The 20,155-nt window shown below is 42.3% G+C and overlaps 1 protein-coding gene across 8 annotated transcripts in view; it reads left to right on the forward strand.

Annotated features, from left to right (window-relative positions):
* Positions 1–20,155, forward strand: part of CLCN3 (chloride voltage-gated channel 3) — a 90,334-nt gene that overhangs the window by 46,369 nt on the left and 23,810 nt on the right. For all 8 annotated transcript variants that reach the window (XM_052644471.1, XM_052644470.1, XM_052644474.1 and 5 more), the window contains 5 exons: positions 12,909–13,066; positions 16,066–16,165; positions 17,358–17,545; positions 18,563–18,685; positions 19,774–19,980. In XM_052644471.1, coding sequence (XP_052500431.1) covers positions 12,909–13,066; positions 16,066–16,165; positions 17,358–17,545; positions 18,563–18,685; positions 19,774–19,980 — 776 coding nt within the window. The remainder of the gene's footprint in view (positions 1–12,908; positions 13,067–16,065; positions 16,166–17,357; positions 17,546–18,562; positions 18,686–19,773; positions 19,981–20,155) is intronic.

The following is a 20,155-nucleotide window of genomic DNA, read 5'->3' on the forward strand; positions in this document are numbered from 1 at the left end:
CCACCCCCTTCTCCTTGTGCCTTCGGTCTTTTCCAATTTGTGAGCATCTTTTCCTTTGCTTTTCCATGTGCATATTACCCAAGGCAATGTACAGACTCAGTGCAATTCCTATCAAATTACCAGTGGCATTTTTCTCACACCTAGAACAAAACATTTTACAATTTGTATGGAAAGACCCCTACCCCCCACCCCCGCGCCAAATAGCCGAAGCAGTCTTGAGAAAGAAAAATGGAACTGATAGAATGAGGCTCCCTGACTTCCGAGCGTATTACAAAGCTACAGTAATCATGACACAAGAGCAGAAATATAGATCAGAAGTGAAGCAGGAAAGAAAGCCCAGAGATAAACCCACTCACATGGACATTTATCTTTGACAGAGGAGGCAAGAATATACAAAAGAGAAAAGACAGTCTCTTCAGTAATGGTGCTGGGTAAACTGGACAGCCACATGTGAAGTAATGATATTAGAACATTCTCTAACACCAAACACAAAAGGAAACTCACAGTGCCCATAAACAAGAGGAAAATGTAGACCGATACTCTGACAACACTCCCAGCACTGTCTTTTTGAATCCACCTCCTAGAGTGATGGAAATGAAAATAAACAAATGGAGGCTAATTAAACTTAAAAGCCTTTTGCACAGTAAAGGAAACTGTAAACAAAACGTAAAGACAGCTTATGAAATGGGAGGAAGCATTTGCACATGACACGACTGACAGGGATTAATCTCAAAATACACAGCTCATGCAGCTCAATATCAAAAAAAACAACCTAATAATAAATTTGACATTTCTCCAAAGAAGACTTACAAATAGCCAAAAAGCACATGAAAATGTGCTCAACATCGATAATTAATAGAGACATGTAAATCAAAACTACAATGAGCTATCACCTCAGACCAGTCAGAACGGTCATCATCAAAAAACCTACAAACAATAAATGCTGGAGAGGATATAGAGAAAAGGGAACCCTACGCTGTTGATGGGAATGTAAATTGGCACAGCCACTCTGGAGACTAGTATGGAAGTTCCTTAGAAAATTGAAGATAGAGCTACCATATGATGTTACAGTCCCATTCTTGGGCATATTTCTGGAAAAAACCATTATTCGAAAAGATCCATGCACCTCAAGGTTCATAATAGCACTGTTTACAATAGACAAGATATGGAAGTAACCTCAGTGTCCATAAACAGAAGAATGGAGAAAGACGATATACATACATACAGTGGAATATTACTTAGCCATAAAAATGGAATAGTATCATTTTCAGCAACATGGATGGACATAGAGATCATCATAGTGAAGTCTGATGGGTAGAGAAAGACAAATATATGGTATCACTTATACATAGAGTGAAAAATAAAGACATAGAGACTTAATACATAGAGAAAAAATAAAATGGGGCTTCCCTGGTGACTCTGGTAAAGAATCCGCCTGTCAAAGCAGGAGACACAACTTCAATCCCTGGGTCTTGAAGATCCCCTGGAGAAAGAAATAGCAACCCACTGCAGTATTATTGCCTGGAGAATCCCATAGACAGAGCAGTTTGGTGGGCTACAGAACCTGGGGTCACAGAGAGTCAGCCATGACTGAGCAACTGAGCACACACACACACAAATAAAATCATACAAATGGACTTACATACTAAGCAGAAATAGACCCACAGACATAGGAAAAAAGAAGTTATGATTACCAAAGGGGAAAGGGGTGGAGAACGATAAACTAGGAATTTGAGATAAATATATACACACTACTTTATATATATAAAAAATAGATAACCAGCAAGGACCTACTGTATAGCGCAGGGAACTATACTCAATATTTTGTAATAACCTGCAAGAGAAAAGAATCTGAAAAAGAATAGATACAGATGTAGAACTGTATCACTTTGCTGTGTACCTGAAACTAACACAGCATTGTAAAGCAACTGCGTTTCAGTACAAAAAACAAAACAACGTAAATAACATAAATTTAAAATTGGATTTTCCTGCAGATAATTTAAAAACTCTTTGTTTAGGTTACAGGTGTGAATAAAATGTGTTTCCATCGGAATGTATGAATATTATAAAGTATTGTGTCTGGGGAGAAAAGACAAAAGTCCTCTTATAAATAAAGTTATTTTTGCAAGAAAGCTCACTCATTTTGCAAGAAAGCTCACTCACTAATTCGAATCACTAACACTAAAACACATCGTACTTGCTGATACTTGAACTATGAAATAATTCTGGTGATATTTAAATTATAAGATGTCCGTTTTATGGAAAGGTTGGTCATTTACTGTGCATTTTAGAAATTTGTTTTTGTGGCCATACCAGGTATAATGGATTAAGTTATGTTAAAAATCTGTTGGATTTTGCTCAGTATATTATCTGCAGTTCACATACCACAGCCTATGGGTAGGTGAAATCGCCTAGGTACCTGAGAGATTGATTAGTAGGTAGTTCCTGCTGGCTTATGTGGCAGCCCTGGGATTTGAATCTAGGTGTTTCTGACCTCAGAGTGCATTAGGTCATGGGATTTCTGTACTGGGCCATGCTGCAGAAAAAGTGATCTGTTCTCTAGTTTCGTTTTTTTCCAGCCATGGGCAGTAGAAGGGTGGTCACGGCATCTGGCATCAGACCTCCAGGAAAGTTTTGTTTTAAAGCTGGGAGCTACTGCTTTCAGATCGCGCTTTCTTATACACTCTAAGATCTGGGACTGTCCTGTGTCCTGTTATCCTTTTGAAGTTCAGGTGTCCAAAAAAAATAGACTCTTCTGTCTGTATATCACTCAGTCAGTCAACAGTCAGTTCAGCTGCTCAGTCGTGTCGACTCTTTGCGACCCCATGGACCGCAACACGCCAGACCTCCCTGCCCATCACCAGCTCCCGGACTTTACTCAAACTCATGTCCATTGAGTTGGTGATGCCATGGAACCATCTCATCCTCTGTTATCCCCTTCTTCTTTCCAAGCATCAGGGTCTTTTCCTATGAGTCAGTTCTCTGCATCAGGTGGCCAAAGTATTAGAGTTTCAGCTTCAACATCAGTCCTTCCAGTGAATATTCAGGACTGATTTCCTTTAGGATGGACTGGTTGGATCTCCTTGCAGTCCAAGGGACTCTCAAGAATCTTCTCCAACACCACAGTTCAAAAGCATCAATCCTTTGGTGCCCAGCTTTCTTTGTAGTCCAACTCTCACATCCATACATGGCTACTGGAAAGACCAGAGCCTTGACTAGATGGGCCTCTGTTGGCAAAGTAATGTCTCTGCTTTTTAATATGCTGTCTAGCTTGGTCATAACTTTCCTTCCAAGAAGCAGGGTCTTTTAATTTCATGGCTGCAGTCACCATCTGCAGTGATTTTGGAGCTGTAAAAAATAAAATCTGTCACTGTTTCCACTGTTTACCCATCTGTTTGTCATAAAATAATGGGACTGGATACCATGATCTTAGGTTTTTGAATGTTACGTTTTAAGCCAACTCTTTCACTCTCCTCTTTAACTTTCATCAAGAGGCTCTTTAGTTCTTCACTTTCTGTCATAAGGGTGGTGTCATCTGCATATCTGAGGTTATTGATATTTCTCCCGGCAGTCTTGATTCCAGCTTGTGCTTCTTCCAGCCCAGCGTTTCTCATGATGTACTCTGCATATAAGTTAAACAAGCAGGGTGACAATATACAACCTTGACATGCTCCTTTTCCTATTTGGAACCAGTCTGTGGTTCCATGTGCAGTTCTAACTGTTGCTTCCTGGCCTGCATACAGATTTCTCAAGAGGCAGGTCAGGTGGTCTGGTATTCCCATTTCTTTTAGAATTTTCCACAGTTTGTGGTGATCCACACAGTCAAAGGCTTTGGTATAATCAATAAAGCAGAAATAGATGTTTTTCTGGAGTTCCCTTGCTTTTTTCATAATCCGAGGGATGTTGGCAATTTGATCTCTGGTTCCTCTGTCTTTTCTAAAACCAGCTTCTGTTATGCCCAAGTTGCGAAATCTCCCAACAACCACCAGGGAGCCAATATCCGATGCAAAAGCAAGAGAGTTTTTTATTACCAAGCTTGAGCTGGGGCTCCCACCATTACCGACGTAGCGGCTATAGGGAGGAGCCCCGGGTTTTGGATTACATTGCTTATATAGGGAGTATACATGGAAAGAAAGGATTTCTAGGTAGGGGGACGTCTGATAGGTCACTTTCTTTCGAAGGGTTGTATGTTGGTTCTTGATTGGTCCCTGTTGTCTAGGTAGACCACAAGTTCCTGAGCGTTAAGTCAGGAGATTTTGGTCTAGGGTCCAATTGGCTCGTGCGCGGTGGGGTGAGGTCAGGGGATTTCCAAAGGCTCTTTTCCCAGAATCTTACAAAATGGAGTTTTTCTTTTAACAAAATGGAGTAGCTTAGGTTCTTCACTTGAACATCTGGGAGTTCACGGTTCATGTACTGTTGAAGCCTGGCTTGAATTTTGAGCATTATTTTGCTAGTGTGTGAGATGAGTGCAATTGTGCTGTAGTTTGAGCATTTGGCATTGCCTTTCTTTGGGATTGGAATGAGAACTCTTCCAGTCCTGTGGCCACTGCTGAGTTTTTCAAATTTGCTGGCACACTGAGTGCAGCACTTTCACAGCATCATCTTTTAGGATTTTAAATAGCTGAACTGGAATTCCATGACCTCCGCTAAGTTTGTTCATAGTGATGCTTCCTAAGGCCCACTTGACTTCACATTCCAAGATGTCTGACTCTAGGTGAGTGATCACACCATCATGATTATCTGGGTTATGAAGATCTTTTTTGTATAGTTCTTCTGTATATTCTTGCCAACTCTTCTTAATATCTTCTGCTTCTGTTTGGTCCGTACCATTTCTGTCCTTTATTGTGGCCATCTTTGCATGAAATGTTCCCTTGGTATCTCTAATTTTCTTGAAGAGATTTTTAGTCTTTCCCATTCTATTGTTTTCCTCTATTTCTTTGCATTGATCGCTGAGGAAGGCTTCCTTATCTCTCCTTGCTGTTCTTTGGAACTCTGCATTCAAATGGGTATATCTTTCCTTTTCTCCTTTGCTTTTTGCTTCTCTTCTTTTCACAACTTTTTGTTAGGTCTCCTCATACAGCCATTATGCTTTTTTGCATTTCTTTCTCTTGGGGATGGTCTTGATCACTGTCTCCTGTACAGTGTCATGAACCTCTGTCCACAGTTCATCAGGCACTCTGTCTATCAGATCTAATCCCTTGAATCTGTCACTTCCACTGTATAATCATAAGAGATTTGATTTAGGTCACACCTGAATGGTCTAGTGGTTTTCCCTACTTTCCTCAATTTAAGTTTGAATTTGACAATAAGGAGTTCACGATCTGAGCCAGAGTCAGCTCCCTGTCTTGTTTTTACTGACTGTATAGACCTTCTCCACCTTTGGCTGCTGAGAATATAATCAATCTGATTTTGGTGTTGACCATCTGGTGTGTCCACGTGTAGAGCCTTCTCTTGTATTGCTGGAAGAGGGTGTTTGCTATGACCAGTGCGTTCTCTTGGCAAAACTCTATTAGCCTTTGTCCTGCTTTATTCTGTACTCCAAGGCCAAATTTGCCTGTTACTCCAGGTGTTTCTTGACTTTCTACTTTTGCGTTCCAGTCTCCTATAATGAAAGGGACATCTTTTTCCTGTGTTAATTCTAGAAGGTCTTGTAGGTCTTCGTAGAACCTTTCAACTTCAGCTTCTTTAGCATTACTGGTGGGGGCTTAGACTTGGATTACTGTGATGTTGAATGGTTTGCCTTGGAAACAAACAGATCACTGTCGTTTTTGAGATTGCTTTCAAGTACTTCATTTTGGACTCTTTTTTTGTTGACTGTGGTGGCTATGGTTTATTTCTTCAGGAGGTTGATTCTGACGAGACTGACGAGCTGGGTTGAGGGTGGTGAAGATGCTTTCTTTGACTGACTCTCCCACCAAGTCTGCATGCCGTTAGGAATAGAAGTTTCCTAAAAATAATAGGTTCTGTTTCAGAAAGAAGGGAGAAAGGTTTCGAGGTGGGCAGAGACAATGAGGCTCCATCACACAGATACTAATCTAACCTGACGACAATACTGGGTAATGTAGTTATTTTCACTTCGGAAATAATGTAGTTATTTTCAGTTTGGAGGTACATCTGGTTGTTAATATTGAATATCTGGACATAGGGTTGGGAAAGAAAGTTAAGAACAAGAAAAAGGTTATAATTTAAAAAATTAGTTGGGAAAGAGGATGACTAAGTAGGTACACATATGTTCATTATATATGCTGTTTGTAATGCAAACTAGCCTAAATGATAGTGCATCATAGCAATTAAATGTAGCAGTCTAAAGTCCATTGAAAATGATGTGCCGATGCATTTAATGACCTGAAATGGTTTTTACAAAGTGTGTTGAGTAGTGAAAATATGCTAAGTAATGGAAAGCTTATAAATACATGTGGCTAGTTTGATTTTACCTTTTTTCTTGTAGAAAATGTGAAAAGCTGAAGCCAGTTGCCAGTTTAACTGATCTCTCTTCTTTACTCAATTCCCTCTCCTTGCTTTCCCTGCAAACCTTATGTAACTGTATAGACTTGTTTCTCATCTGTTCTCTTTTCAGTCCAAGGCTTATTGCAGAAACTCCCTTGTACTTAAAACGTTTTGAAACCCAGAATCCCATTGGTTACAACTCAGATGTACTGCCGTTTAAGATTTTGCCTGTTCTTTTCAATTTCAAAAGCCTGAGTTTGAAACTCAGAAGCTATAGTGCTGAATATTGTACTCTGATTTTCCCTGTGGTGGGAAGCATGTGCACAGAGGATGAGGAGATACTGTTGGACAAAGAACTTTGATTATTTCCAGAAGGTGTCCTGGTGTGTCTGCATCAGTGAGCACTGCACGTGCTTGGAGAGAAATCCAAGTAAATGGTGTCACTTTGTATTCCCCCAGCTCTAAGAGGAGTTGTCAAGGAGGGCAAGGAGAGATCTTATGAGGGAGTGTGGCCTCACCCCTTGATTTGGAAAGCCCTGTTATAATTTCCTAATTTCCAATCCTTGAAATACTGTTTTAGGAAAGAAAAGGAGATGCTCTTTGCCTGTGAGAGAGCTTTCACTTGTGCTTGTGGCATTGCCTCTGTGGTGTGTGCTGTATCACACATGAAATGGAGTGGGGCGATGACGCTGGGTAACTTAACACTCCTGCTTACAAGAATTTTATTAACACAGAGATGTAAGTGATTTGTGTTTGTCTCATTTCATCATTTATAAGGTAAACTTTAAGTGAAATCTAGATTGCAGTGAACTGTACACAAATAATAATTAGGAATATTTAAAAACCATGGTTACTGTTAGGAAATGTAACGTCTTTGAAATTACTGCTAACATACAACGATGTATAGGCATTACTATGATCCTATGAGAAACAAATGTTCCCTACCAGTTTGAAGTGGGACCCAGTCTTTCCTTTTCTTCTTTGAACTACTCAGATTTCCATGTTTGGTAGAACAAACTATAAAAGAAAAATGTGAAATGATGTCACACACATACTGAAGTAAAAGTTTGAAACCCCCCCCCCTTTTTTTTTTAATAGCCAGGTAATTCTTGAATTTTATCTAGCAATCCTAAAGCAGACTTTAAATTTTAAAACTACGTTAATTGATTTTGCATTAAGAATATGATAGATTTTTTTTTTTTTAGTTGTGAGTTATAGCGCAGTAAGAATCAGAATGCAGGGCAAGAGGTTAAAGCCAGATTGGAGTGTCCGCCTTTCTCTGGAGATGCCTTTTCATCATGTTTATCAGAGCCGAAGAAATATTCTAATCAACTAGCAAAAAGTTTTTATTTTTATACCAAAATTGATCTTGGTTAATTCCAAAACCAATTTGATGTCAAGAGTCACAGAAGGACTCAGACTTCTTTTAGGAATAATTAGAGGGGAAACAGTGAATCTAAACAGATAAACATGTGGGCTCCCCTAAAGCAAGAAGACACGTCAGTACTTCTCCTGTATACTGGCACTGTGTCCGGTGGAAGCAAATCGGCCTGAGGGGACAGGCTGACCTCCCAGAAGTCTGCCGGGCACACAGACTGACAGGCGGAATCCTACCTGACAGGTGCTGTGGCAGCCCCAGAAGTGTCAAGGGATGCCCCAAACATGACATGTTGGTGCATGGGGTCCCCTGGTGTGAAAAGCTTGAATGCTTTATTTCTGATTTTCTGGAATTTTAAATTACTGTGCAGTTCTGTGTGTTCGATGTCGGGGTAGTTTCTACAGACTAGTGACTGGATAGTCACTGAGGCAGGACACACAGCTTCTGTGAGTGTGTAGGGGACTAGGCCTGTGCTGTCCCTGAAAATAAGAATGCTGGTCTCTGCTCTCTCCTCCCTAGTTCAGAAGGCTGTTGGGGATACACGCTTCATTTGCTTAGTATCTTCATGCTGCAGGCAGCTGGGAATTCTTAGCCTGCGGCTTCTGACTTACTGTGTCAATGCATGTTAGGTGGTACAGAAATTTTGCTTTTGACTTTTTGTGTAGAATAGTAATAATTAAGATCAGTAATGTGTGTTTCCATCTCTACCCAGATAAGAGTGAATAGGGACAAAGTTTGAAGTTTGCAAAATATATCACAGTAGACTTAAAAATTCTTTTTCTTTTAATTTCAGACTTAGAGATGTTGAAAAATAGTGCAGAGTCTCATAAGCCCTTCCCCTAGATTCCTGAATGTTAGCGTTTTACCTCGTGCTTTCACCCTGTGTCTGTCTTTCTCTGTCACGTGTGCCGTTCCCTGTTACACACTGCATACACTGTTAATTGTACATATGGGATGCACCGTGTTCTTCTTCCCTGAACCCTGTAAGGATAAGGTGCAGATGTGATGGGGCTTCCCAGGTGGCTCCGTGGTAAAGCATCCGCCTGCAATGTAGGAGACGTGGGTTTGATGCCTGGGTCGGGAAGATCCCCTGGTGGAGGGCATGGCACCCCACTCCAGTGTTCTTGCCTGGAGAATCCCATGGACAGAGGAGCCTGGAGGGCCATCTTTGGGGTCACGAAATGTTGGACGCGACCGAGCATTCACACGTGCAGATGTGATGCACTGCAAGTGCTGAATACTTCCGTGTGTGTTTCCTTGTGAAAGGATATGTAGCTCGTCCACAGCTTCAGTACAGTTTCAAAGTCAGAAGATTGGCGCCGATGCTATTACTCAGTCACTGTTCCGACGGTCCTCCGGTTTGCTGGGTGCCGCCCTGACTGTCCCGGTTCTGCACTGCGCATCCCAGGCACGGACCGAGTTCGGTTGCACGTCTCTGCGGCCTCCTTTTATCTAGTGCAGCTAGTCTTTCATGACTGACGTTTTTGAAGATCGCAAGCCACTTACATTGTAGAATTTCCCTCCGTTTCAGTTTGTTTTGCTTATGCTTTTGGGGCAGACTACCCCAGACGTCTTCCTGAGTGGTATCATAGAGGCTCTGATCTTCCCTCCGAAAATATCTTCAAAACGACCATTGTTATCACACAGAAGGTGGAGCCAGCGATGCTGGAACTTGTCAAGGTGCTATAAATGCTGTCATTGCTTTTACTCTCCAGTCGCTTTTTCTTAAGAAAACTTACGGCCTTTCAGTTCATTTTGACCAAGTGGAAACTACTGAATAAAATCAGGATGGGGGGAGAGAGACCTGGAGCATGTAAAGGTCGCGGTGGAGGGTTTAGGGCTTGCGCTTTACGTGCGCAGGCGTGGGCCATTGAGGGATTGGGCCTTTAAGCCCTTAGCCGGAATGATAAATCATTTGCCCTGGAGTGCTCCTGCCAGAACACTGACGTCGGTACCCTACTCACTCTCCTGTTAGAACCTCACACCTTCCAGGCCGGGCATTCAAACGCTGCAGGTGGAGAGGCAAGAGGGACTTTGTTCCATCTGGCAGAAGTAAAGAAACGCTAAGTTCATTGTAGAATATTCAGTATTTGTTGTTGTTGAGTGGCTCAGTTGTGTCTGACTCTTTTGCGACCCCACCTGGAGCCCTGCCAGGCTCCTCTGTCCGTGGAATTCTCCAGGCAAGATTACTGGAGTGGGTTACCATTTCCTCTTTCAGGGATCTTCCCAACCTACAGATCAGATCCATGTCTCTAAACAGATTCTTTACTGCTGAGCCACCAGGGAAGCCCAATATTCAGTATTACATCGTTTGAAATACTAATAACCCTTTCTGTGATAATGCTTGTTTCAACTGCCTCTTTGAATGATCAAAGAACAGAACTTGCAGCCCGGTGTAGTTTATTTGCTTCTATCTGGACAGCAATAAAACGAGTCCTTGTACTGATGGGGGATGGGGGGGTGGTGTGTGTCGGGGGGCTCCGAGCACCTCTCCCTCCCGCTCCTGGCGGATTGAGGAGCCTCTCCTGCTCTAGCCTGGCATTGTTCACAGTGCTGGGCAAAGTGCAGGTTCTGGCTTTGCCAGGGTCGTTTTTTGTGAATGACTGAACATTTCCGGTAGTTTTCTTTGTAAACAAAAGAGGACAAGTTCATTTAAACCATCAGACTGCAAGGGTAGTCTGGGAACTTTGCTGTTTGGAATTTTGGTTTTCCATAAAACCACGAAATAAACTAAATGGGTTTCTTGAGTCTCTTTTTATGGTGTTTGTTTAAACATCAGTATAGTGCCACTCCTTATGTTCTGTATCAATTCGTACATTCCTGCTAAAATGACATAGTTTTAGATGTTTATTTTTTGCCATAAAATCTATTACTGCTATATAATTTGAAGATGTTAAGATCACCTGTTTGAAATTATGGGGGCTCAGATGAAAAAGAATCCACCTGCAGTACAGGAGACCCGCATTTGATCCCTGGGTTGGGAAAATCCCCTGGAGGAGGGCATGGCAACCCACTATAGTATTCCTGCCTGGAAGATTCTGTGGGCTGAGGATCCTGGCAGGCTGCAGTCCTTGGAGCCGTAAAGAGCCAGACACAGCCGAGCACACGCACATATGTATGTGTGGGTATAGATACACCTGTGACAGCTGTGCAGAAAATTAAAGCTCCCTCTCTGCTTTTTCTAACAAATGTACTTCCCAGAGGTCACCATTATTAACATGTTGGTTCATTTCACTTCATAGTATTTTCTCTGTATTTAAATATACCATAAGCATAACTTTTAACCCCAAATAAGTTTAACCAAATAAACTTGCTACGCTGCCTTTGAAAATAGGGTCGGGCATTAGGAGAAATCTTGCTCTTCTCCTGTAAATAAACTGTTGCTGAAACACAGCCGCATTCACTCGTCTGTATGTTGGTAGGACTTCTTTTGCGCTGATATGGCAGACTCAGACTCAGCGTGGCAGAGTTGCGTAGTTGTGACTGTTCGGCTTCCAGAGCCTAGCAGGTGGACTCTTTGGCTCTTTTGCTGACCCCAGTTTTAGATTGTGAGCGCTTTGGCGTTTGTTTTGCTTTCTTCCTAGAGCTCTAGTGCGGTTCTGTGCCCACACTGTGCAGTTTATGGGCTTACACAAGGGTTAGGTAGGCAGAATAGGGAAAAGGAGCCCAAATTGGTGGTGGCTGCAAGACAAGGAAGGGAAAAAAGCCCGAGAAAATAACAACAAAAGAAGCCCCGAGGACCAGAGTGAGGACCTCAGGTAAGACAAACAACACTCCTGCCTGGCCCAATTTACATAGGACAGGCCCAGGGAGAGAGAAACATATAAATAGAGGAGCCAAAGCTCGCTCGCTCTCTCTCTCTCCCGCACGCTGGGGCGCTCTTCTCCTTGTGTCTTCGGATCGACGTGCCCTGACACCTCGAAGATGGATTTCCCTGCTATTTTCTAAATAAAATAGAGCTGTCACGCTGAGCTGTAGCACTGATTTGTCTAAGAGCTACGACATGGTCCATTCGAGACCTGAGAGCTATAACACGGTCTACCCAAGACCTGAGAGCTGTGACTCGCCGAGGGGGCTTTAATGTCCGTCACTCCAAATCTTTGCTGTGACGAGACAAAGAGCCGAGGAGCACACACTTGCGTGACACAAGTGTAAGTGCAGGGAGAGTTCCCGGACTTTGCCTGCTGGTTGGACAGCATGTGTGACAGCTTTCCCTTCTCAACGAGGCTGCACCGGTTGATACTGAACCTAATGATTTTGTTCCAGGACCTCTTTTCCCCATATCTTTGCCAGCTCAGTGCATTGGCCAGCCTTTCAAATCTTTACCAGTCTGGTAGAGGAGAATGATACTGTGGGTTCGCTCTGCGTTTCTTTTTTGTGTTAGATCGAATTTCTTTTCAGATTGAAGAGCCAGTTGTGTTTTTGTGAATTGTCCTTGCGTCCCCTTCCCTGTACCCTCCAGTCTGTCGCATGGTGGACGCTGGCCCAGTGTTATGTACTGAGTCCTAGCGAGGGAGCCTGCTTGCTGACACAGTTGATGTAGAAGAGAGAGAGACGTCGTCAGGGAGAGGAAGAACTTCCTCCTGGGACAGAATCTTGACCTGCAACCCACACCTCCACTGAGCATTGTCTTTTCTCCTGGACAGAAAACAGTTGCCTTTTTGCCAGGGCAATTGTAATTTTCTTCAGTGTATCTACCTTCGTCTTCAATGTATCCATCTTCATCTTCAATGTATCCACCTTCAATGTATCCTTTCAATGTATCCATCCTCTGCCCCATGTTCCCACTTTGTGGACTCTGCCCTGGCCGCTGGTAACCAGGAAGTGCTGCAGAGCTCCCTTCCCCAGGGCGCCCTCGGATGACTTAGGAAGGTGGCTTCTCGTGCTCTCCTGAGAGTGGGGCAGGATATGCCCTAGTCCTTTTCCTTACTTCCAAGTTTGAGATGCATTTTCTTAACGCTTTCCTTCCTCTGTTGATGTAACTATTTCAAGTGATCCTATTTCTTTAGGAATTACTAATGAGCTGCATAGCTGTCCATTGTCGCTCACAGAACACGCTCATTGTTCCTTGTTGGCTCTGCAGGAACTCACTACACAATGACCAACGGGGGCAGCATCAGCAGCTCCACACACTTGCTGGATCTTCTGGACGAGCCCATCCCTGGGGTTGGCACCTATGATGACTTCCACACCATCGACTGGGTGCGAGAGAAGTGTAAAGACAGAGAAAGGCATCGCCGGGTACGTTTGCTCACTAATCTTGACAGCAGCAGCGCACAGAGAGATCCTTGAATAATGTTGTCTTTCTGCCAGTGATCTCAGGCTGCCAGAATGTTACAAGTACATTTAAGTAAGGTTCCACATATTATAAGTAATACGGTTTTTTCTCTATACCTTTTAAAAGTTTATTTACATCCTTTATCTTTCTGGAAGGGATTTGAAACAGCTTACAATCAAAGAAGTAGAGGAAGACAGAATAGGAGGGAAAGGCAAAGGCCTGTGAGTTGGAGAAGATCAAGCCGCGTTCAGGAGGTAGCAGTCAGCCTCGCGCTTGACTTTGAGCATCAGGCCAAAGAGGAAATGTGTTACATAATTTCAGTTGTTGGAAAAAGAAGCAGCTTACTGGGGAGATAGTTTCCTGGGGCTTTGCTGTTTTATCTCCGTTCTTGGTTTTAAATCCTGAGCTGTTTCTCAAATTGAGTCCTGTGTGGACATATGGAATGTTGGTGTAAAGTACTAATCAATAAAAGAATGGCTTTTGCTTAAAAACTACAATGTATGTTATCTTTTTTGTTGTTGTTTGTGGTTTATTGACAGTGTCATTCAGAAATTTTAAGAGAAAAAAAATCTCTTGAAAATAAAATTCCAAATTCTAAAAGGCCATTTGCAAATTTGAGCTCTGAAGTTAACTCATAGATGTAATAATAATTGCTTGTACAAATGAGTTACTACCTTTCATAATAATGTTTATATATCTATTAAACCTGAAATTGGACTTAGATTATATTGTTTATGAAAAGTACTGCTTCTGAGATTCATTAGTCACTATTCACCCTTTATGCAAATAAGACATGACAACATATTAGATGATAAAACTGAGAAATTTCAAAAACATACCCTTAAAAGTAACAATAACAAGCTCATTACATGTTAACACAAACAATGTTTTTATGAAAAATAGCTATTTTCCAAGATAAAAAATGCTCAGTGAGAGAGCGGCGCTGGACTGCATCTTCATGAACCTCACTCATTACTGTCTGGTCTCCTGAGAGCCGCTGGGTTCTCTTACGTGCTGCTGCAGACTGCTGGGCGTTTCGATTGAAGTACATGAAGAAAATCCAGCCTCACAGCCACGTAGCTGGAAAAGCCAGGAGCATTTTAATAACCTTTTCAGGTCGTTGTGGATTTTCTTCTTTGATGCTGCAAGGCAGTGGCAGGGACATGTAGTTAGTTTCTTAAAGGCTAGCTGCCATCTGTGCCCTAGACCTGCATCAGCGAAGCCCTTGTCTTTGGTCACGTTAGAATCCTCTGGTTCCTCTTGAACTTGGCGTGAACGATTCTGTCACGTTGTGCCATGATCCTTTGGCAAATACTGATTCACTGATTCATGCAGTTCTTTGAACAGTTGACATGTTCATTGTACCTTGTCAGTATATAGTTTCAAAAAAGCCACATTTGTTAATGTCAACAGTAATCTCCTCGGAAAAGTCTGTAACTATTGAGATCTGTCATTCTTATAGTAATGGATATAAGTTCTCTAAAATCCTCATTTTTATTTTGAAGCTCAAAATCTGTCATTGGAACCAAATACACATTTTACTTGAAATGACAGGCTTACTTGGTTCGTTTTTTTGAGAAAAATACCTGTCAAATTTCCAAGTCTGAAAAACCAGAGTTCCAGTATATTTTTGTTCAAGTAAGAATGGCACTCCGTGAAAGTGGCTTATGCTGCAGGCCAAACAGACCACACAGAGGCTCTTCCTCGGGCAAGCCGCCTCCTTCACGGTGTGTGAGAAGTGCTCTGTGTGCAGTCTTTACGTGTAGTGTTCAGGAGTTGCACGTCCAGTGTTACGTTGTCTCTTTAATTTTTTAAAATACAATCATGCATATTTATATACTTATTTTTCTTAGATAAATGGGAGCATCCTATACGTGTGGATGCCTTGCTTTTCTCCCCGACATGATACTGCAGTCATCTCATTCTTTTCTAATGACTAGAGTTTCTCATGACATAGATGTAACTGCAGTTTATTTGACCAATACTGTTCTGATGAACGTTTAGATGACGTTCAAGTTTCTGCTTCATATTGTATTTTATTAAACATTACAGTTATTAAGAAAAAGCAATGTGAGGTTTATTATTTTTAAAAGGAATGTCCTACCTTCAATCCTAGAGCAAGGTGAATATCTGTAATTGGTTGCTTATAACAAAGGAGGAGTAAAATTGCCTCCTCAGCCTTTTGAATGTGGCCTTGTGGCTTGAAATAGACCAGATGCTTGAAAGAGACCAGATCATTGAGTTCTGGCTGCAGCCCTCCCTCGGGGCGGTGGAGCAGGGAGTGCCTGGCCTGAGAGTGGCCTGTGGAGCAGCCGGGCTGCAGGACAGGGAGGGGCGGGCGGGGGCGGGGGGCTGCTTGTGAAGCGCACGCTGACTGAGGGAGCAGACTGGCCCTGGGCGTCTCCGGGTGAGAGCTGGCCTCAGGTCCGCCAGCGGCCTCTGCCTCACGTGGCGACGGCACCCTGCCTGTGGCATCGGCACACTGGCACGCTACGGGCCTGAATGTTTCGGCAGCCCCTTTGTTCACAGGACTGTGTTCTGCGTTTTCGGGCACAGTACTCTTCGTCACTGCTTGCCTTTTGGGACCACTGCATGCCGCTTAACTGCTAGAACCAGAGAAAGAGCAGGGAGCGACGGCCACTTCTAGCTGTGATGTCTTATTTCTGTCACTATAAAAGGTGCATGCCAGCTAACGTTGGTGCAGTCTGCAGCAATCTGGGTCAGCATCTGTGTGGACGGTGAGGCCCTCGCTCTCATTCTGAGGCTCTGGGTCAATGCTTGTCATCTGATTCACAGGCACGGCAGCTGTCTGACCTGCTGTTTCTGCCCCAAACTCACTCACTCTATTGTTTAGTTGAGAAAGTACTGTTCCCTGTATAGTAACTGAGGAAATTGTTGGATTCTAGAATTGTGGCTGCTACTCACGGTTTAAAGAATGAAGCATGACCATTTCTAATTTCAGATCAACAGCAAAAAGAAAGAATCAGCATGGGAGATGACGAAAAGCCTGTACGATGCGTGGTCAGGGTGGCTCGTGGTGACGCTGACAGGGTTGGCATCAGGTAAAGAGGACTGTTCATGCAATGCTGCTCTGGTTAACAGGACGATAAATAGTTCTCCCCTCCTTCCTGCGGGTTTTTTTTTTTTTCCCAGAAACTTTCGGATTTGTAGAAGCATTTGTTTCTTTCCTTCAAAAAAATATCCTTAAATGTAAGAGTGGGAGGCGGGGGTCTCAGAGCTCTGGGCTTGGCTCAATCCCCTTAAGTGTCCAATTTGATCTCTCTCACTCGTTGTCCTTATCTGTAAAATACCTAGTCTGCACCAGATGGCCGGTAAAGTGTATTTTAGTGTTAACGTCATAATAAATAGGTAATATTTATTGAGTGCTTCCTATGGGTCATGCCCTGTTCCAAAAGCTTTGTGTGTGTGTAGACCTCACGGCAGTCCCATGGTCTGACTCGTGCAGATGGGGGGCTGAGCACAGAGAGGTTAAGCGACTTGACGAGGTGTCACAGCTCGTGAGTGGGCAGGCCACGGCTAGGGCCAGACTTTAGGCTCCAGTGGGCCGCAGAGTGCTCAGCAGCCCTGGGCGCGAATGGAATAGCAGTGGAAGATGTGCAAACCAGCAGGAAGGGCTGCTTTACTGACTTTGAGCTTCCACCATGGAAGAGTATGTCCTGAAGAGCATGACAGGAAAATATACAGTTGTGGAGAGAATAGAGGGAAGTCCTGAGATTCTGAGGTGTTTATGTGACCTGTTCACCTTCTTATATGAGAAGGACTTAGAATTTGACCATCAATTTGTGTATGCTTTGTATTCTGTTTCATTCCTGCCATGAGTTTCACTAAATCTAATGGTTATTCCATTATAGTGAGCTTAAGATCCTTTGTAAGTCTATGAATTGGGTTTTCAATTAAAAAACACCAGTAGAAACTCTGATGTCACAGCCAGAGATGAGGCTCTTCTGCCAAGGGACAGCCTTTGAAAGAGTCAGATACATTTAAAAAGTTACAGTCAATTTCAATGGCGTAACTAGTTGTAATTTCAAAGAAGAACAATTCTGTTTTAAAGAATAGCTATTTACGGTTGTAAATACAGTACATATAGTAAGATTTGAAAACCGTAGGTTTGTGTAGTATGTCCCATATGACCATTTATTGTAGGGCATCCCCAGCTCTCCTTGACCCTGTACGTTGACAGTTTCGGAGGCCCCAGAAGTGGACCGTCTTCAGCGCCTCCAACATCTTTTGCAGGGGCACTGGCTGGGTTAATAGACATTGCGGCCGACTGGATGACGGACCTGAAGGAGGGTATCTGCCTGAGCGCGCTCTGGTACAACCACGAGCAGTGCTGCTGGGGGTCCAACGAAACCACGTTCGAAGAGAGGGACAAGTGTCCACAGTGGAAAACGTGGGCAGAGTTGATCATAGGCCAGGCCGAGGTGAGTCCTGCCCTGTGTCCCAGTGGATTAACAGTCAGTACAGTGAAGCCAGTCTCCAGTTCACTAACAAGCTAGAGGCCTGCACCTGTCCTAAGGGGAAATAGAGGAGTGTATGTAACAGGGTAGAATGGAAGATAGGAGACTGCACTGCTGTGAGTAGAATTTAAGTACTGTTTCAAAAGCTCTGGTGTTAGTTAACTGCATAATCACAAGCAAGGCTGCTGCCTTATGATGTAAACTGTGTGTTTATTGTGGAAATGAAGTGCGGTAGGAGCTGTATAAACAGAGGTTAATATGAAGCCAAGCTATCAAAACTGCTCATTAACATTATTATATCACAGTTGTTTGGGAAGTATAGGTTATCAAGAATTGTAAAGTAAGTCTTTTAACTGGAGATAATTTTATAGAAATCCTTAGATTTTTCCTTGTGGCATTACAGTATTTACATGATTATTTTACTGTTGATATTTTATAAAGACCATTTAAAAGTCAGAATGTCATATATATATGTATGAAAAACATTTTAGAAGTTAGAATAGTATATACATTTTTTATATACATATGTTTTGAGGAGTTATGGATATGTTTTCAGAATTTTCTTGTAGTTGAATCTTAGAGCTGGAAAGAATGAGATGGGCAGTGTACTGTCTCCCACTTTATCTCCAGAATTGCTGCAAATGAAAGCTGAGTGTGAAGGCAGTTTTGTCTTCACCAGCTGTTTTCAAAAACTGGTTTGTGGGCTGGCAGAGATTGAAGTGCAGCTGAGATTCTTGGCAACAAGACTCTGGGGATCAGAAAGCAGCTAGGGAAAATATTAAATAGATTGTCTCCTTCCATGTATAGTATAAATATGTTTTAGGTTCCACTTAAGTAGTTTGCTCCGTAAAGCTGTCACAGTTGCGCAGTAAACCACGAGCCTTTGCAGAGCTTGCCGCAAGTTGCTTAGGTGGCAAGCACTGGGGCTAGCAGTGCCCGCAGCAACTAGCGAGTTTGTTCTGTTGAACCCTTTGGTTTCAGGGTCCTGGCTCGTACATCATGAACTACATGATGTACATCTTCTGGGCCTTGAGTTTCGCCTTTCTTGCCGTCTCGCTGGTAAAGGTGTTTGCACCATACGCCTGTGGCTCTGGGATCCCAGAGGTAAGCCCTGCAGCACTCAGTGTCTTAACATTTTGTGATCCTGATGCTTAAGTTTTTGCCCGTGGGAGGCGAGATAATGGTTTTGCTGGGGAAACAGTTTGTCTGTCATACAAGAAAGAAAATTTTTTAAATGTCCACTGATGGTAGACTTTGTTGAAAGAAATCCTTCCCCATAGTCATTTCATTGTTTTCTGGAGAGGTCGATTTTTTTTTTCTTCTCGCTCTAATGTAGTACATAACTAAACAAATATCAGCACTCAGTTAAACACCAAGAACTTGGAAAATGTCAGCTAAAATTCTTTGGTGAATTAGTTGATGTTTTTCTCTTATGAATTGGATTTGAATATATTTATTCTCTTTTTACAATTTTTTAAATTAGATAAGATAATCCTTGAATTTGGCAAATAATATTTATAATGATTTTATACTTTAAATATTTGATCATAGTATAAAGTTGAGGTTTTACTTTTTATCAGTAATAATGTGAAGAATACATTTAGGATTGAACATGAACTTATTTCTCCCCCCCCACCCTTTTTATTTTTCTGTCTTAAATAAGTTACTAGCTTTTTCTAGTGCATAGCTTTTAAAAGCAATGTTAGTGATCATAAAGCTTTATTAAGAACATCTTTAATACGGAACAATACCATATAGTATTCACCAGTTGTCACACATCCTTCTTAACATATAAGAAAATATTACACGTAATTACACATTTTATTCTGAGAAGACATACTATCTTTGAAGGCAAAATACCTTTATTTCTGACACAAGAGTGTCTGAAATGTATCTAACTGCATCGTATTTCTGTAGTAGAAATGTTACGGTCTACCATTAGCTGGCTATGTAACTGTACCCCCTGTAACGAAGCCCGTAGCCCCTTATCCTGGCCTGGTATTTCAGTTTTGCTCATGAGCTAGGGCTGCCTTGTGCCCTTGCAGGGGAAGAAAGGTAGAGTATGTTGCAGACTTGTTATTTAGAGCGTAATAGTTCAGACTTTCAGAAAATGAATTGTGAGTCTTCCCATTGCCCACTGGAACTTGCAGTTTCTTAAAGGAAATTAAGCTGCTTTGACCTCTCCTTTGTAGATTAAAACTATTTTGAGTGGATTCATCATCCGAGGCTACTTGGGAAAATGGACTTTAATGATTAAAACCATCACATTAGTACTGGCTGTGGCATCAGGCTTGAGTTTAGGAAAAGAAGGGCCCTTGGTCCATGTTGCCTGTTGCTGTGGAAACATCTTTTCCTACCTCTTTCCGAAGTACAGCACAAATGAAGCTAAAAAAAGAGAGGTAAGTGTATTCTGTCATTTATTTAACAGGCGAATACCCACTGTATACACTTACTGCTTGAACAGTTTCACACATTTTACTGTCTACTCTTTGGGTAAATTCTGTACTCAGATGCAAATTGTAATCTGAGACTTCCTTGTACCCCTTCCCCCTTTCTGAATGGTCTCTAGAGTTG

The sequence above is a fragment of the Budorcas taxicolor genome, chromosome 8 (genome assembly GCF_023091745.1).
Source record: "Budorcas taxicolor isolate Tak-1 chromosome 8, Takin1.1, whole genome shotgun sequence".
Lineage (NCBI taxonomy): Eukaryota > Metazoa > Chordata > Mammalia > Artiodactyla > Bovidae > Budorcas > Budorcas taxicolor.